An 18,650-nucleotide genomic window follows, 5' to 3' on the forward strand; every position below is an offset into this window, starting at 1 on the left:
CAGACTTGGTTTCGGCCTTACTCTACCAGTCATCGAATCAGAAGAACAATAAAGTTACTTCAGACTTGGCTCCGGCCTTTTGATATATCAGAACGAAACTTACAAATTCAGACTAGGCTGTATGGATTATAGTCCTTTGCCTTTCCCTATTGGGGATAAATTTTAAAACAACAACAACTGACTTTTTTACGTCATAATGGTCGCGTATTATAGTATGATAAGGTATAATATGACTTAATTGGCTTCATATAAAGTCAATAATGCATTGCTCCTTAAACTGAATATTTGTATAGTTTATTCGTTGATATGTTCTTATAAAATAAACCGCACTTTATTATGTTCTCTGATCAGATAATCCTTTTCGTAGCAGATTAAGATCTTCTGTTATTTTAAAGATAAGAGAGGCTCTTTTCTCGTGTCATCACAAGGGCATTCAAATCGCGCTAGTCTGGATTCCAAGCCATTCTGGCATTCCTGGAAATGAGACAGCAGATTCGTGCGCTAAAGCTGCTGTACAGTCTGGTTGCATCAATCATTTTGAAATCTCCTCTCAAGACCTCCGTTCCCTAGCCAAATCCTCGATGGACAAATCCTGGCACTCACATTGGAATTCATCAAAATCGGAGAAGGGTAAGTTTTACTCATTAATTCAACCTGACATTCCAAGACGCCCTTGGTTCTTTCTTTATAGACATGCTAGCCGCAGAGTCACATCCACAATTTGTCGTTTACGTCTTGGACATACGTGCTCACCTGTCCACCTGGTAAAAATAAGAGTTCGCGACCACTCGCTGTGTGAATGTGGCCTTGACGAAGGTACAGTGTCCCACATCCTCTTCAATTGCCCCAAACTCCTTCATCCTATCTATGACATCCTTCCCAGTGAAATTCCTCGACCTATTAATGTTGAATGTTTGTTAGCGTTTGTGTTTAGTCCCTTTTGTGCATTTTTGTGTAAATATATAGAAATTAACAAAATTAAGTTGTAGGTAGACTATGTGAACGTCCTGTTTTTTTTCTTTTCTTAGTGTGTATAATATATAATATAACTCAAATATTATATGTATTTTTAATGTTATTGTCCGTTGTTTCAGGTTGTGGTTTAACAACAAAAGCCTGACTATTTTTTTTTTCTCTGTCTGCAATAATCAATATAACTTACAATCTCAACCACACTGATCATTCTCCTTCGTGTCTTTTCTATCCCACGTGACATTGGCGAAATCGACAGTGCCCCTGGCACAACTGAAAGCCATTAAGCCCAAGAATAATATGTTCTCTGATAAACCGCTGTTAAGCCTGGGGGCAAAGATCAATTATTACCACCTTTACTTTAGTTAAAGATCTAAAAGACTCAGATATTTCTTCTAATAAAAGTTAGCTAAGTTTATATATATTTTTTTTTTATTTTTAACTACATATCTAAAAATGGTTGCCGGTCTTGTGTCTGGAAGACTTGCGCTCGTCACAGGCAAGTACACTAAATGTATTTTAAAACTTATTTTAATTCTTTAATACAAATGCAAATTATGGATTTTATAACCATTTTGATTCTGATCCATGATTTATTAAAATGGAAATAAGTATTATGATTTCATTTTTAAAATTTTGTATTAAAAACTTGTAATAAAGTTACAATAAAATAGATCTCAGTACATTGTTTACAATCTATAAAAAAATCAGCCTAAGATTTATTATAATTTTTAGGAGCTGGCTCTGGTATTGGACGTGCTACTTGCCAAGTGTTGTCCAGAGAAGGGGCAACAGTCATAGCCGCTGATAAGAATTACGATGCTGCCTTGGAAACTATCAAGAAGCATATAGCATTAGCTAGTGGTGCAAATGGTAGCACACTTTTAAACTTTATTTCAGGCTTATTATAGTGTTGTAACAGCTGCACCTTGTGGTTTCACCTGCGTAGTTTCCGATTCAGTGGAATAATAAAGTGTCAACCCATTACATTCAATTAGTAGGTTTTGTATAAAAGAGTATCATATACATCAATCTATCTCAAACTGCCGAATTTATAATGTTAGTATAATATATAATTGTTTTATTACAGTTCAGCCCTTAACATCCAACTGTTGGGCATAGGACTCTTTTTCCAGGAAGAGAATGTTGTTTTTATTATGGAAGTAAAATAATAAATAAAAAAAAGCATAGTTAACCTGTGACGTTAATTAATATGTCATGTTTAACAATTACTATGTAAAGCTATGGCTAGTCTCATTATGTATATATCTATCATATATATCTATAATCATCTGGGTTGTTTGGAAGAAATGGCTAATTAGTCATAAGTCTGCCCACTGTACTTCACTGTCTGTAACTATCTTTATGCTTTGTTTGTAATATATTAATTTGTGGTGTGCAATAAAGTATAAAATAAAAAGGAGACACAAGGACAAGGAGTTGTTAAGATTTCCTTATTTCAAAAAGTAAATAGAATTCAAAGCTTTAAATTATGTAAGAGAAATAAAAATATTGATATATTTTACAAATGGTTGTAATATATTTTGTATAATAATATTTTTTTGCTACAATATATAACTTATTTTAATTTAAGCCAATCATTGCAAATTTAATTAAAACTTAAAAATAATAGTGAAAATTAATAAATTTAATTTCTAAAATAAGTCTAATGGATATTTTAACTGCCCCAATATTATTATAACATTGACCTGTGATTCATCTTATAGCTACAAAACATTTTTACATTTTCTCAAAGGACACTTACATGCATAATCTATATTTATAACAAATATATTTGTAAAAAAAATCTTTTACAACTATTTCAGATATCGGAGACCACAGTGCCATGGAGTTAGATGTATCAGATGCAAAGTCAGTGCAGAACATGTTCCAAGCTATTATTGCAGAATATAAAACACCACCAAGTATAGTTGTGAACTCGGCCGGGGTTACTAGAGATAATTGGTTACTGAAGCTCTCTGAGGAGGATTATGATACAGTTATTAATGTTAATCTAAAGGTATGAATTATGAATGTTTTCTATTTAATCAGTTTTGTAGCAATTTTTCCAAAAAAAAAAAAATTTTTTTGCCAAATTTCAGTGCAACTCAATCCAAATTTACAATACCATCTTGTACATACATACATACATACATAATCACGCCTCTTTCCCGTAGGGGTAGGCAGAGACCACTTCTTTCCACTTGCTACTATCCTTACATACTTGTTTCGCTTCATCCACTTTCATTATTCCCTTCATACATGCTCGTTGGTTTAGGGTACTCTTGACCTGGCCTTTTTTCAAGACGTCCCCGATTTGGTCTTGAAATGTCCGCCTAGGTCTACCCCTTCCAACACTTCCACTCACACTCGCCTTATACACTTTTTTCGTCAGTCGTTCTTCATTCATTCTCTCGACATGACCAAACCATCTCAGCATACCTTTCTCAATTTTTGTCACTACATCTTCTTTCAGACCACACCGTTTCTTTATCTCACTATTTCTCATCCTGTCACTCAGTTTAACTCCTATCATACTTCTTAACGCTCTCATCTCAACTGCATTTATTCTGCTTTCATGTCTCTTCTGCCATACCCAACTTTCACTTCCGTACATGAGTGTCGGAAGCAACACCCCCTCATGCACATCCAAACGAGCCTTTTTAGACACCTTCTGACTGCTCATAAAGGAGTTCAAGGCTCCGTTCACCATGTTTCCTGCATTCACTCTTCTTTCAATATCACTCTCACACTTTCCATCTCTTGTAAACTTCGAACCCAGATACACAAACTCATTCACCTGTTCAATTTGTTCATCTCCAATTACGATATTACAGTCTGTCACTACCTCATCTCTTTCAAACACCATCACTTTCGTCTTCTTTACATTCATCTTCATTCCCTTTCTAACAAAAGCTCCACTCATAGCAGTTACCATCTCCTGCAACTCCTCGGCCGAGGACGCAAGTAGTACTTGGTCATCAGCATAGAGAAGACATTTGACGAGTAACTCACCCATTCTCAACCCACTTTCATTCTCTTTTAACTCTGTCAAGCAATTGTCCATGAACAAGTTAAACAGCCACGGTGACGCTACACATCCCTGTCTAACACCTTTTTCGATATAAAACCATTCAGTGCCCCGTTTATCCTCACACAAGCACTAGAATCCCTATAAAGAGATTGTAGTGCTCGCATGAGTGCGCCGCTCACACCGTACACGGACAATGCTGACCACAATTCATTCCTCACCACTCTATCATAGGCCTTTTCCAGATCCACGAACGCGCAATAGACCTTTTTGTTTTTTGCTAAAAACTTTTCGGCTATGCACCGCAAGGAAAAGACCTGATCCGTACATCCCATTCCCTTTCTAAATCCCGCTTGTGCGTCCCATACTTTTTCATCTGTTTCATTCACAACCCTTTCAATCAACACTTTCGCATACAATTTACCGACGACGCTGAGAAGGCTTATACCGCGGTAATTTATGCAGTCCTGCCGTGACCCTTTTCCCTTATACAACGGCACGATTACGGCTTTGCACCAGTCTTCCGGTACTTGCCCATTTCGCCAGCACAAATTGAAAAGGCAGTACAGCTGGCTAGCCACTATACCCTGTCCAGCCCTCAGCATCTCGACGGTGATCCTGTCATACCCTGCAGCCTTACCTAATCTCATACTTTTCAGTGCTTTCACTATTTCATCCATGCTTATCTCACTTTCATCTTGTACATAGCTGGTACTTTAAAGATTGTCATATATATTATAATTGTATTGTATGTGTCGGATTTAATATTATCTAAAGTGAGAAATAAAATCCAAATTAATGATCATTTTTACTTATTTTTGTACAGACGAAGGCGGGGGTAAAAGTTAATATTAATTGTTTTAATCTACAGTATAAAGTTTTATTTACAGGGAACTTTTCTTATAATGCAAATATTTGCGAAGGCAATGACTGAAGCTGCTGTAACTGGATCAATTATTAACATATCAAGTATAGTTGGGAAATATGGCAACATAGGTTTGCATAACACTTATAATATTCATCATTATTTCATGTTGTTTGTGATCTTAACATTAATATATAGCTTTATGTTATATGGATATATAATAAATAGCTCAGTATTGGTATTGATGTATAATAAATATTTTAAATAACAGATAATTACATAAGAGATTAAAATTAAAAGAAAACAAAATATGTATATTCTAAAAAATAATATAATTCAATTTATTTTTTAATTTATAGGTCAAACAAACTATTCAGCCAGCAAAGCTGGTGTGGTTGCCATGACACAATCTGCTGCCAAGGAATTAGGAAAGTTTAATATAAGGTAACTGTACTCTAACTGCTGTGTGGTTACGGCATTAAGAATATAGCCACCCCCTCTCTTCCCGTGGGTGTCGAAAGAGGCGACTAAGGGATAACGCAGTTCCACTACCACCTTGGAACTTAAAAAGCCGACCGATGTCGGGATAACCATCTAACTGCTGGGTTTGAAATACACAGGCCGAAGACGGGCAGCAGCGTCTTCGGTGCGACAAAGCCAGCCCTGCGGTTACCAATCTGCCTGCCCCGCGTGGTGATTATGGGCAAAACACATGAGTTCACTCCATTTTTGGCGCGAATTTGTTCAGGCCTATGTCCAGCAGCAGACTGTATTAGGCTGAAGTGAAGTGAATATAGGGTAACTGCTGGTTAGAGACTTTTTTAATTTAGAATAAATATTATTTAGTATAAATAAAACACCTGTTTTAAGTCCATTTGACTATTCTAATTAACATATTTACATATTTATCATTTCGTTATTTATAATATTTTTTTTATGTGATGTTCCTTGATGTAGTTTATTTTCTTACAGAGTAAATGCAATTTTACCTGGATTTGTAGACACACCAATTATTAAAACAGTACCAGATAAAGTGAAGGCGCAGCTTATGAAACTTATTCCTTTAGGAAGACTCGGTGACCCAACAGGTTAGTAAAATTTAGAAAATGTACAAGGTAGTACATTTCATTTTAAAAAGACTTTTTTGATTTAGTTTATTTAGCCCTCTTCTTTTAATATACCTCTAAGGTATATTACACCAACTTAATTGTAGGTGACGCCGCGTTAGCGCAACGGTTACAGCCATGGATTGTATCTGTTGCGCTGGCGGTTGCGGGTTCGATCCCCGCACATGACAAACATTTGTATTGGCCATACAGGTGTCTGCCGTGGTCTGGGTGTTTGCGCAGTCCTTGTGGGTCTCCCCACCGTGCCTCGGAGAGCACGTTAAGCCGTCGGTCCCGGTTGTTATCATGTACACCTGATAGCGATCGTTACTCATAGTAGGGAATATATCCGCTTGTGCCGCGTGTGCCGTATTGTCTTTTTTTAAATGTCTTAGTGTGATAACTTTATAACAATAGTGCTTAACCTGTAATTTTTATTTAATTCGCCTTAGAGATGTAGCAATTATCACCCTCTGTTTACATACGGTCAAATCATCTTACACAGATCATTTATCAGTGTGTTAACAAGTAATTTTTTTTTATTAATTCTGCTGTGATAAAACTTTATTCATAAACAGATTAAAGCTATCCTAAACAATTGTTTATTTCTTTATCATAATTGAATATTGACAATCATATTTAATTGCAATATAAAAATAGATCATAAATTAAAAATGGCAAAAATAATATCTACGATTATATTATCATAATTGAATATTGACAATCATATTTAATTCCAATATAAAAATAGATCATAAATTAAAAATGGCAAAAATAATATCTACGATTTTATTAAAATAATATCTACGATTTTATTTTTGTGTTACCCACACATTAGGAATTCTAAACATTTTTTTAAATATCATATCAAAATTAAAAATTATTGCAAAAATAAATCAATATTATACAAATTATGACAAAAATAAATCAATATTAACTTGTGACAAAGCAACAAATGATAATATGTAAAAGTTAAAATTTAATATTTATGAATAATTTTTTTCTTATATCAATGAAGGCTTGTATGTTACTTATAAATCAGCCTTTTGATTATTTATATTATTTAGGATATTTTTTACTTTTTCTAATATTATGTAATTCTTTTTTCAGAAATTGCTGAGGTTATATCATTCTTAAGTTCAGACAAAAGTTCTTTCATAACGGGCGCAGCTATTGACGTCACGGGTGGATATTAAAAAAATAATATTAAAATCCCTGTAATAATTAATATAAAACAATTCCATAACCGAAGGTTGAGGCAGAGTTAATAGTATTTTTTCTTATATAGTAATTAGCAATATTTAAATAACTGTTATAAAATAACAGCAACACTTAGGTATAGGGTGGTCGGGTGGGAAAGGGGGAATTATATTTTACATTTTTCTTAAGGAGTGAACTCCAGTAATGTTAAACGGTGTATTTTCAGTAATTTCCGTGTTCAAAATAAGACTTGATTTTTCTTTGAAAAATTATAACTAATTATAGGCATTTTGATATATTTTTATACTGATTTTTAAAATAACTTTACACTTTTTGAAATGTATTAAATGATTTAAAGTAGAAAAAGTACGTTTTTTTTTGTTGTCGCAGGGGAACCCATTTACGGTGATATCCAGGATGTCCGGGTAGGCATTCCTAGACCGTATGTCGGCTTCAGCATTTGGGGGTGCAATACCGATCAAAACCCCTGTAGTAGCCTTCAGCCGCTTTAATTGGTGGCTCCCGGATCTGCAGGCACCAAGATCCCTCCAGCGACGGGCTGGCCTCGGCGAAAAGCCAGACTTCTCCATGGGGACTGTCCCGCTCACCTCTGAACAATTCCAACGACGCCGTGTCTAGCAGGACCGGGTTCCCATCCCAGCCCGACACGGGCACAGGGGCGTTACTGGAGGCGCGTTAAGTAGCGCCTCCTACGCACCCCCTGTTCGTCGCTCGCGGACGGAGGCCTCGTCGGCGGCCTGCTCTCTCTCATCCGCTCGTCATTCTCCTTCTGGGACATAACTGTCTCGCAGAAGGAGATCATCGCCTTCCAGGACTCGTCGTCGCCGAGCATCGCGGTAATGACGCTAAGCAGTGACAAGTCCCCTCCGAGGACTTTCGTCAGATCGCGTCGCAGCGCCGCCCATCTCGGGCACACCTCGAGGGTGTGTTGGGCCGAGTCCGCCGCCGCGCAGCAAGCGTGACATGCAGTCGTCGGCTCCCTTTGGGCCGTCCGACACAAGTACTCACCAAAGCAGCCGTGCCCGGTGAGAAATTGCGTCAGACGGAAGGTGAAGGGTTTGCGCTTACGGCGCATCCACCGCTCAAGGACCGGGCGCAAGGCAACCGTTACGCGTGTGCCATACGGCTGTTCCGCCAAGTCCTCCCCCCACCTCCGCATTAGTGCTCCGCATTAGTGCTCCGCATAGTGGGAGTGCGTATATGCTTTGTTTGTAATTTATTAATTTGTGGTGTATAATAAAGTATAAAATAATCAATAAAATAAAGAGATATAAATATGGTGTCTCTGCCTTATAAATTATATTATTCTGAAGTCATCATATCGTCAACCCCCTGAAGACAATGCTTGAAGCTCTTTACGGTCCAGAGTATATACAAATAATATTTCATGATGAGGTTTTAAAAATTGTATAATTATGTCACAACCAAAATTATATTACTATAAATATTAAATATATGATTGTAAAAAATGAAAGTGAAAAATATATCTATTCAAATTCTAGATAGGTATCCGTTTTGTTAAGACAGTTTTTGTATATGTTTGAATCTTTATTGGTATTGTTGTTTTATACTCAAAAATCAGTGTTTTTTTCTAGTATTTTATATACATTTTTAAATAAAGTGTGTTTGATTTTTAGTTTTTTACTATTACAGAATAATGATTACAGTAGTAGTAATAATCGTTGCAATAATTACACCAACATATCAGTCCGTCATCAGGCCAATTATCAGCTATGGCGCAGTGGTTTGGTGGCCGAGAACCAAACTAATCACCGGCGAAGCAAAGCTACAACGACTTCAAAGGCTAGCTTGCATGGCGACTACGGGCTGCATGAGGACCACCCCGACTGCGGCCCTGGAAGCCCTACTGAACTTGCCGCCGCTGCATCTGTTTATCCAACAGGAGGCGGGAGCGGCCGCGGTAAGACTCAGGAAGCTAAACCTATGGAGAAACGTAAAAGTAACACATACAGGTATACTTGGTGAACTGGCGAACAGGGAACCGCTCATCGAAGCGGTCACCGACAGAATACCCAAACAGTACGTATTCGACAAAAAATATAGAATACAATTACATGAAGACCCAGGGGAAGGCATCAACCCCAAGGAGTTGAGAATCTTCACAGACGGGTCGAAAACATCAACAGGTACAGGTTCTGGGGTTTACTCAGAAGACCTGAATATCAAAATGTCATCGCCATTGGGAATCCACAACACCGTCTTTCAGGCGGAATGTATTGGAATCATAATGGCTGGAACAGCGATCACGGCTAGAGAGGTACAGGGTTTTCCAATCCGTATTCTTTCCGATAGCAGATCGGTCCTGCAAGCCCTACAGAGCGACACTATGACATCGGGGCTAATATACGAGTGCCATCGAGCTCTGACGAAGGTAAGTGAAACAAACACCATTATCCTCCAATGGATAAAGGGCCACAGTGGATCGCGAGGCAACGACGCGGCTGACCGACTAGCGAGGAATGGATCGGAGATGAGGGTCCACGGACCCGAACCCATTCTACCTCTGCCTTTCGGATGGCTGCGCAGCCAGCTGCGACACAACACCAAGGTAATGCACCAAGAATATTGGACAAACCTAACCACCTGCAGGCAGACCAAGGAAGCTCTTCCGACGATCAACCCAGGATTGTCCCGCAAACTTCGCGGCTATGGGAGAGCCCAGCTCCGACTACTGGTCGGAGCTTTTACCGGACATGCCTTGCTTAACAAACACTTACACAACTTAGGTGTTACAGACAGCCCCCTATGCAGAGCGTGCATGGAGGCAGAAGAAACGGCCACACACATCCTGCTGGAATGCGGTAGTGTGGCGAACTACAGGGCGATACACCTTGGGACACCGAGGTCGCTCCGGGAAGTCGTCGGCAACGCAAGGGGTCTGCTAGGCTTCCTCAAGGAGCTAGGCTGGCATGAATGAAGCCCCCAGCCTACCACGCAAAATAGGCGCATTAAGTCGTCGAGTTGCGGAGAAGAGCCCGTGGAGAATCAATCAATCAATCAATACGCCAACATATGTCTTACTAGCCGACTGCGATTTACCGACACATTTTTTTTAATATTCTTAAACCTTATATATATTTAAAAAAACTCATCCTGACAATCAGTTCAGTCAGCTCATTTTCAGTTCAGCCTATTTCAGTCCACTGCTGGACATAGGTCTCCCCAAATTCGCGCCAGACATCCCGTTTTTCCGCAATAATGGTCACAAAATAAGAAGAATTAAAGCGGATTTATATTTGACTAACGTGTCGTATCCGATCCCGATTGGCGTCAGACGAGCGGGTTGTAGGATGCTGAAATGGCGCCATCACGTCAGATTGATGAAGTGCTGTGTTATGACGTGTCAGCGTCGCTTGTTTATTGACATAAATTGTAAAATGATGGGATGAGTCCAAAATCTCCATCGTTTTCTTTCTTTTTTTAAGAGTTACAAACATTAAAAATTGAATATTTTCTTCAAAATCAGAATCTGAATTAGAATCCGATGACTCATAGAAGAACATCTCAAACATTTAACCTCTCCTAAAGCTGCGGCTGTATTGATTCCAAATATTGTCCTGATGCGTTAAACACGACATAATAATGTAAACGCTTGCCATCACGTCTTCAGACGACACGTGTCGTCACGTCAGTCAAATATAAATCCGCCTTACGCGATTTGGTGCAGCCGTTCGAAAGATATAGTGTGTTGTCCTAAGCCCTAACCTCCTATCAACAGGGTTTCTAAACTAAAACTTGATATTGAATCATTGTAAGCAGTTTTCTAAGAAAATACGAAGATAGAAGTATAAAAGAAAAAGACAATTAAATTAATTTTATTTAACCTTTTTTTTTCATAGCCGCTTTATTATTTTTTAAAGCAGCTTTATTTTTCTGTCTCTTATCCTTCATGAAAGTTTTGTATTCAGTTTTCCTCTTTTCCTCAATAATTTCTTTGTACTTCTTCTTGTTATACTTCTGGAAATCTGCATCTGCTAATAGTTCATCGACCATAGTCCGTTTCCTCTGTTTTCGTGTTAACCTTTCATTTACATGATCCACGGCTGAATCCATGACACGACCAACCTGATACGTAAAGAATACATTAAAACATAGTTTAAATTATTTTGTTGTGTGACTATTTATTTGTGAATTTGTATATGTATGCATTTAAAATTGATACAATAATTTGTATGCAATTCTAGTAAGAGGGCTTATTTATTACGTAGATCTCTTCCAGCCAACCTATAATAGTGACTAACTATGTCATAAGGTCGGCTATAAAACTTAGTAGATTTTAGTAGTTTAGCATCTATACAAGTAAATAAAATTAGAATGTCTGTTTGTAATATTAAAATAACCGTTTTTTAGTAAATGCATATGGATTTATACACGGTACATATAACCATAACTTTTTTGTTCAATTCCACGTGGATGAAGTCGTGGGTACAGCTAGTTTATTTATAGATTTTCTCCATTTTTTTATCAAATCTTTTTTATATTTTAAACTAGCTTTCCAAATGTTGTAACTACCTTAATTTTTATTTATGATAATAATTCTAAAATTTATTTTGGTGTTATTTATAGAAACCTGACAAAAAAAAAATTATAAAAAATATATAATTTGGTGCAGAAGTTTTGCACATTACTAAACCTTAAACATTAGCAAAGGTGAGTATCCAAACTATGTAAAGAAAAACAAAATAATTTACCTGGAAATATTTAGGTAAAACTTCCATGTCATTCTTCTTGTAGAAGTGTTTGGGGTCCAATGCTGATCTCATCTTTAGCACTTGAAGGTCATTCTTGAGTTCCTCGGTCACTTCTGGGGCTTTCATGTTGAACCATTCCGGTCCCTTTGTTCTTTCTCTTCGTTTCTGTTAAAAAATAATAATTATGCTTTATTAAAATAGTACACACAATGTCTAAATAAGTATTATAGGATAATTTTTTATACACTTAGAATATGTTTCATTATGACCATACTAAGTAGTCCAAAAACTATACCTACAGTAGATATTAGAAGTGATTGTTTTCTCAAGAATTAGAAAAATGTTAAATGATAAAAAATTCCACATTGTGCTAAAATGTAATGAATTGGAATTGAAATCAAATCAAATTTAGTTGTAAAATGGGGATAAAATTATCTACAGCATTAGGGATGTTTTAGCAAAACAAAAATAACTTTATTCAAATAAGTTAGCAATTCGAATTGTCATATTCGAATTGTAGATTCTGCAAAGAAGTATAGGCAAGAAACTCTGCGGTTACTCTTTTAAAAATAATATATAAACTGTTTTAGTAATATCTTGCATGAAATACAATGTCACTAATTCGTGTGGACTTATCTTTACACTATATTGCAATATAATAATCTCGCACTGAATAATAAGCTTTATCTATTAATTTGTTTTTAATAAACACTAAACAAGCAGCAATGAAAAGTCAAAAACAAAATTTGTCATGTTTTTAGTACTGCCTTTAAAAGGTTTACTAATTTTTAATTTTTAAGACAATTATTATAATTGAGTATTTGTGTCTCATGGGTATTATATAAATTCCTTGATAGAAATGTTGGTATCAAATTTAATTTAGTAACTTTGGAACTATGGAAGAGTATTAAAGATCAAAGTTTTGTATATATATTACAACCCGCCCCAGCTTCCCACGGTTGTAAAAACTGTCAGTGATCCTCTACTATATTTTGCAAGTATTATACAATACAAGCCTTCCTTTGGAATCACTCTATGTACTAAAGAAAACCCCATCAAAATCCGTTGCGCAGTTTTTAAGATCTAAGCATACAGACAGCGGGAAACGACTTTGTTTTATACTAGGTAATGATTTGTAGGATAACTGTAATGAATTTAAATTTACCTTTCGTATAGCTCTTAGTTTTTTGTCACTGACATTATATTTGGGTAATTTATGCCTCTTTTCTATTCCCGGCTTTAAGACTGACTTCTTCATTTCCTTTTCAACATCAACTCCACCGAGATTTGATTTTAATTTACCAGTTTCCTTGTCTAGTTGGTCGAAGCGAAATAATTGCCTCTTTTTATTTTTTTTCATCACTATATGTGTCCAGCCCATCTCATCGAAGAATTCGTCAAATTGACTATCTATTTTTAACCCTTTTAATTTATTTTGTATTTCTTCTTCGGCTGCTTCCTGTGTGTCTAAATCTTGTTTAGTTTTTTCAAATAATTCCAGGATTGCTTCGATCTTTTTGTCTTTATCTAAAATGGTGTATAACATTTTATTTAAAATGATTTATGCAAAATATTTGAAGTACACAAATATTATACGTAATTAAGAATTAGTAAAAAACATTTAAAATATATCTTAGTGATACTAACCTACAAAAAGTTTTTCATTGTCGTCCAATAACTCTTGCTTTATGTGAAGATTATCATCGCCCACTGTATCAATTATGAAATCCATATTGATATTTTATTTTTTGGGAACATGAAAACAGTTAGTAGTAAGTAAAATGCGAAACAAATAAATTTCTTGTTATATAAACAAACGTGAATCGTGAACACTGAACACCAGTGTTGCCAACTTTATTTTTACCAACCCACCAAATGAAGCCGTGTACACCACCAGAAACCACTAAAACTTATTGGCCTCTTAAACCACCAGAATTCCACTAAAAAAATCAAAGACAACGACTACCTACCTAAATATAATTTGAAAATACAACAACAACAACAACGTAATTATGAAAATAAAATAAAAATTATTTAAGTTATGTACTACAGGAAACAATAATTAATGTAACTATAGAAAAAAAGGAAACAATTAGGTAAGTACATAACGGCTATTATGGACAATATAGGTAGATTTTTTTTCGGAGGTTAAATTTTTGTTATTTCTAACTCTACCTTAATTCCGGTGCTGCGGTTAGTGTACTCATGCTCCGTACTGCGACTATCACGCGTTATTTTCGAATAAATTTACGTAAAAATCTTTACTGCAAGATCAAAATACGATACGAACTGACCTTTAACGACTGACAAATAGACACTTTTAAACAAAATAACGCGTCAGACATAATATTCTAATAAAATTAATAACATTGCGTGCTAGAATATAGGTTTAGAAATTCGAAAAATACCCAAAACCGAATCGGAGCACCCTACTGTCCACGTGTTCCTCGAGTGTTTTTTTAAGCTGGAGGCGCGGAGGGAGGGAAGCCCTCGCCCGCCGTGCGAAAGCGCGCGAACGAATGCGTAGAGGAGCGGCTGAGGCAGCCTCCGCTCTGGAACGGAGCATGAGTGAGCGTGCTTTCGCACGCAAGGGCGGAAGGGCTGCACTTCCCGCAGCGCCGGAGCCAAGCGTTACTCTACCACCCCCATTTCACGCCATAAATTTGAGGCCGTTTAACAAACGAATGACCTTTGGGTGTACTGGTGCTTGGGCATTATCAAATACTATTTAAAACTATTTCAAAAATAATTTTACAGCGCTAAACAGTTTAAAAACAAATTAAAGCAAGATTGAGAAGTAAGTATCATTTACAGATTAGAGAACGATAGCGAACCAATAGCGAACTGTACTGTTCACTGAACTGACTGACGAGTGAGTAAATAAATAACAACTTGGTCTTTCGAATCAAATCAAACTTAACACAATAGTTGAACATATAAAGTTTATGTTCATTCAATAAATTCATAAACAATTTTCGGGGAATTCCCAACAGCCGACAGGTTTTAATTCGTTCGGTGTTGCCTACACAACAAAACTATACCATTTTTGCCTGTTGTGTGTGCCTGTAAAAAAAATCCTAGAAAAATACTAGATTATTCTTTAGTGGTCAGCTATGAAGCTTACCACTAACTGGAACAAACCTAAACCACTAAAAAATCCACTAGCCACTAAAACCATTTTTTTCCCGCCAAAAGGGATGTCTAAACCACCAGATCTAGTGGGAAATCCACTAAGTTGGCAACACTGCTGAACACCCATAACGTGAGGCGTATTGTCAAATGTTATAAACATGTCAATATGACGTTTTATTATTCTTACTCTTTCGTTGTGATATAGCAAAGGTATAGTAACATACAGCCCAATAATATTTTTTTTGTCAAGATTCTTTTTCTAACAGATATTAAAATTTTATACTGTACAGTATTTGTATCAATTCAAAAATAAGTTCTTTAATTGGTCTTGAAAGTTTTATAAATGCAATTAATCACAATCAGCTATAAAACTAATTATGTATATGAAATTTGTCGGACAGTATATCATTATTTGAAAAACCTATATTAAATAAAAAGTACAAAAATTTGAAATAAAATTAATAGAATTAAAAGTCTTATTTAAAAAACAAACAAAGGAAATTCAAACAATTGTTTCTTTATCAGTAGCAATTAGGGTCTCAATTATAAGTAAACAATCATACAACTTGTTTTATGATGAGATGGGTAAAAAATATTCTTGATTGACTTTATATAACTTTATTAGTTTTAGACAAAAAGTTTTAGATTAAAAAAAGACATAGACAATAATTAAAAATGCCTTTTTGGATTGTGTATTTTTTATTAGTATTTGCATAATAGTGTATTTAAATTAAGGCTAAAAATGACATTCACCTCCACCTCCGCCTGAAAAATAAACGTTTTACCTAAACAAAATATCCATTATGCAAAAACGCTAGAAAAAGAGATTACCTTGAAATAGCTGAATACAGATAAAGTTAGCTTTCAAACAAAAATCCGCATCATAATTGCTCCTCTTACAGACAAACAAACATACACGTCACACTGAGAAAAAGTGAGGTGGTGTATACATACACCCCTGTTTTTTTGTTGTGTTATAATAATTTTTAGCTCTACGTATTCGACATCGGTCCCAAACTACTTTTCTTGTATGAAAAGAAGGCCGTAGCTCTGCAGTAGCCTACTTTGAATTAAATTCACATTTGACTAGCTCGTTGGCGCTGTTTGTATTAGCCCTGCTTTTTGTTCCGTGCATTGCGGGTTCGATCTCCGTCTGAGTCTGGGTGTAATATTTGTATTTATATAATTATGTAATATGTCTGTTTATTTGTCAAAAAAAAAAAATTTAACTATATCAGCCGGCTGTTACCTATAACACAAGCATTAAGTTGCTTAGCATAGGAACAGACGACCATGTGCGTATATTATAAGATATTTAGAAAAATTGATATTTGGTAGGAAATTGAGAAATGGCCAAACATGAAGACCACTGAATATTAATCAAAATTCATAAAAAATACGTTATTCTAGTTGTAGTATCATATAATTATAATTATATCATAACGTTACTAAAACTTAAAAAATAGCTCTTTATCATTCACAAGTTTCATTATTCTAAGTAAGTAGATATACATTTTGGCTCAAAGTGCGGTTTCTCATTTCAAGGTCATGAGCCCTCCACAAGATCCCTTGGATTAATTATTGTCGCAAGTTCCCTGAATAATCCTTGTGATTTTTGACCGCTTAGGGCCGATATACTTTAAAGTTGTGAGCCCAAGGCTGCGAATTTTTACTTATTACACATAGGTTTTATTTTTTCGTTACAATTTTAAAGCATATTTATTTTCATATCGAAACATTTTAATAACTAATTGCTTTAATGACTTGATTTGACCTCCTTACTTTAAGCTACTAATTTGGGTATACATACTTGGATATTTATCTGTTGTATCACTTGTATCACATGGGCCGTATCATAGATTATTAAAATATTATTGAAGAACGAAATAGATTAATAATTATAGAGCACATGAACACAACGTGGCTACTATAACATTACCAGAAGCAATACCATCACCGTTTTACCACTTCACTTCACGGTACCGTTATTACCATATATCACTTTACCTTTATTACCACAAACCAAGTTAGACCTGTAACAAGTAACAAGATGCAGTTAGTTCTGAAAAGAACTGTATTGATAGCAAGACTCGGGAAATGCACTTAGTTCTTATCAGCATTACTGTGCATCATCACAGCACGCCGTGCAAGAAGTGGATACACCATCAACCACATGCAGAAGTCTTCAGTCCGCACGTGCTTTCCACGTGCATCGTTGCGATGTGTCGACACGTCGCCGCCGAGTGGAGCAAACGCCAAACGTCCGTTCGCCGTGCGGATCACCCAGCCGCGGTTTTTTCCCAAAATTAGTATCCTGTTCACCCTAACGGCCTTTATAGCATCACTGGTAGGGGTGGCCAGGTATCGAGGCCCAGGCGTGAAAGATTAGAGGATCCCTTTAGGAGGACTCGAGAAGGCCGTTCATCCTAAGAATGTCTCCTAGCGCGATAGCAGCTCGGCTTAGGACGTAGTCAAAGGGTTAGGGAATTCTATTCGGAGCGCTAAGACGCACTAAAATACAATGTAGTATTAAAATTTAAATTGTTGTACATAACAAATGATTAACAATATTTATTACAACTAAGGGCCTGTTATTACCGGTTGTGAGTAAAATTTGTCTTACATATAAGTTATGAATAGACATTAACAGCAGGAGGTAGTATAGGCCATTGGGACGCATTTCGTCTTAATTAAGAAATTACAACTTTTAAATTCACAATTATGACTAGAAATATGCCATAAATATAGTGGAATTCGATGGTGAAAAATAATAACAGAGTGCCTAGTGCGACTTTTGTTTAATCCGTCTCGCAATAACGGGCGTAAATTTTAACTTCATTTTGTATGGGAAATTCGGGATTTCAACCTAGTTCTCGCGTTTGCCGCTAGATGACTCTGTATTGATTGTATCGTATACTATTCTATATCGTCTAGGCTGAACTGTTTAAATTCCCATACAAAATAATCTTCACGTATAAACGCTTTTCTGTCATGTTTCTGTGAATAAAACTCGCACTAGGCACTCAGATCATTTAACGAAAATCGGTGAAAGCCCTAAATCATTTACTCCAAATGTATATAACTATGTATCAATGTGTGAACGTAATGTTATTAAGAAGTGTCCATTATCACCTGGACCCTATTCACGTAATATATCCTGTGGGTAGTTTCAACAGTGATTACAATAGAAGGTTAGTAGGGCGCTCTAAATGCCCCTTTTTTGTCGACGGAGGAGGATCTGCAATAATATCATTTTACTCAGAAATAGTATAGGTTAATGACATTAATTTACGTTCAGTGTTGTCTGCAATAAATTGATTTTTAAGAAGCATAATCTTCAGTGAATCATATTAAATAGCTTCTTAGCTATTGCTACGAATAAAAGTCCCTTTTTATAATTAAATTTCCTTTGTCAATATTTGAACGAAGTTCCTTATCGCGCGATACACGCACTGAGCGGGATGGGAGCGAGATCGAAAAAAGCGTAGGTAACAAGACTTTTAAAAAAATTAGATTTCTAACATATGAGTCATATTAATTTAGTTACCACAGCCCAATTATTACTATGATCGAAAATGATGAGTGAGGATCGAACCCGCGACCGCCAGCGC

At 36.0% G+C, this 18,650-nt stretch overlaps 2 protein-coding genes and 1 long non-coding RNA gene across 3 annotated transcripts; 2 read left to right on the forward strand and 1 right to left on the reverse strand.

Annotated features, from left to right (window-relative positions):
* The first annotated feature begins 437 nt into the window (after positions 1–437).
* On the forward strand, positions 438–1,175 carry LOC123666102. The gene is made up of 2 exons (XR_006745152.1): positions 438–630; positions 1,095–1,175. It is a non-coding gene; the product is annotated as an uncharacterized LOC123666102 (long non-coding RNA).
* Positions 1,176–1,428: 253 nt separating this feature from the next.
* LOC123662282 (estradiol 17-beta-dehydrogenase 8) lies at positions 1,429–7,540 on the forward strand. The gene is made up of 7 exons (XM_045597147.1): positions 1,429–1,471; positions 1,708–1,845; positions 2,799–2,992; positions 4,894–4,999; positions 5,228–5,312; positions 5,841–5,956; positions 7,085–7,540. The coding sequence occupies exons 1-7, from the start codon at positions 1,429–1,431 to the stop codon at positions 7,168–7,170; spliced, it is 768 nt and encodes a 255-aa protein (XP_045453103.1). The 3' UTR covers positions 7,171–7,540.
* Positions 7,541–11,018: 3,478 nt separating this feature from the next.
* Positions 11,019–13,740, reverse strand: LOC123666104 (deoxynucleotidyltransferase terminal-interacting protein 2). Its single transcript, XM_045600312.1, has 4 exons — positions 13,555–13,740; positions 13,073–13,434; positions 11,908–12,072; positions 11,019–11,281 (listed from the first exon to the last, which is right to left on the reverse strand). Exons 1-4 carry the CDS (start codon positions 13,637–13,639, stop codon positions 11,036–11,038), a joined length of 858 nt encoding a protein of 285 aa, XP_045456268.1. The 5' UTR covers positions 13,640–13,740; the 3' UTR covers positions 11,019–11,035.
* Positions 13,741–18,650: the final 4,910 nt, after the last annotated feature.

Source organism: Melitaea cinxia, chromosome 2, assembly GCF_905220565.1.
Source record: "Melitaea cinxia chromosome 2, ilMelCinx1.1, whole genome shotgun sequence".
In the NCBI taxonomy this organism is placed as follows: Eukaryota; Metazoa; Arthropoda; class Insecta; order Lepidoptera; family Nymphalidae; genus Melitaea; species Melitaea cinxia.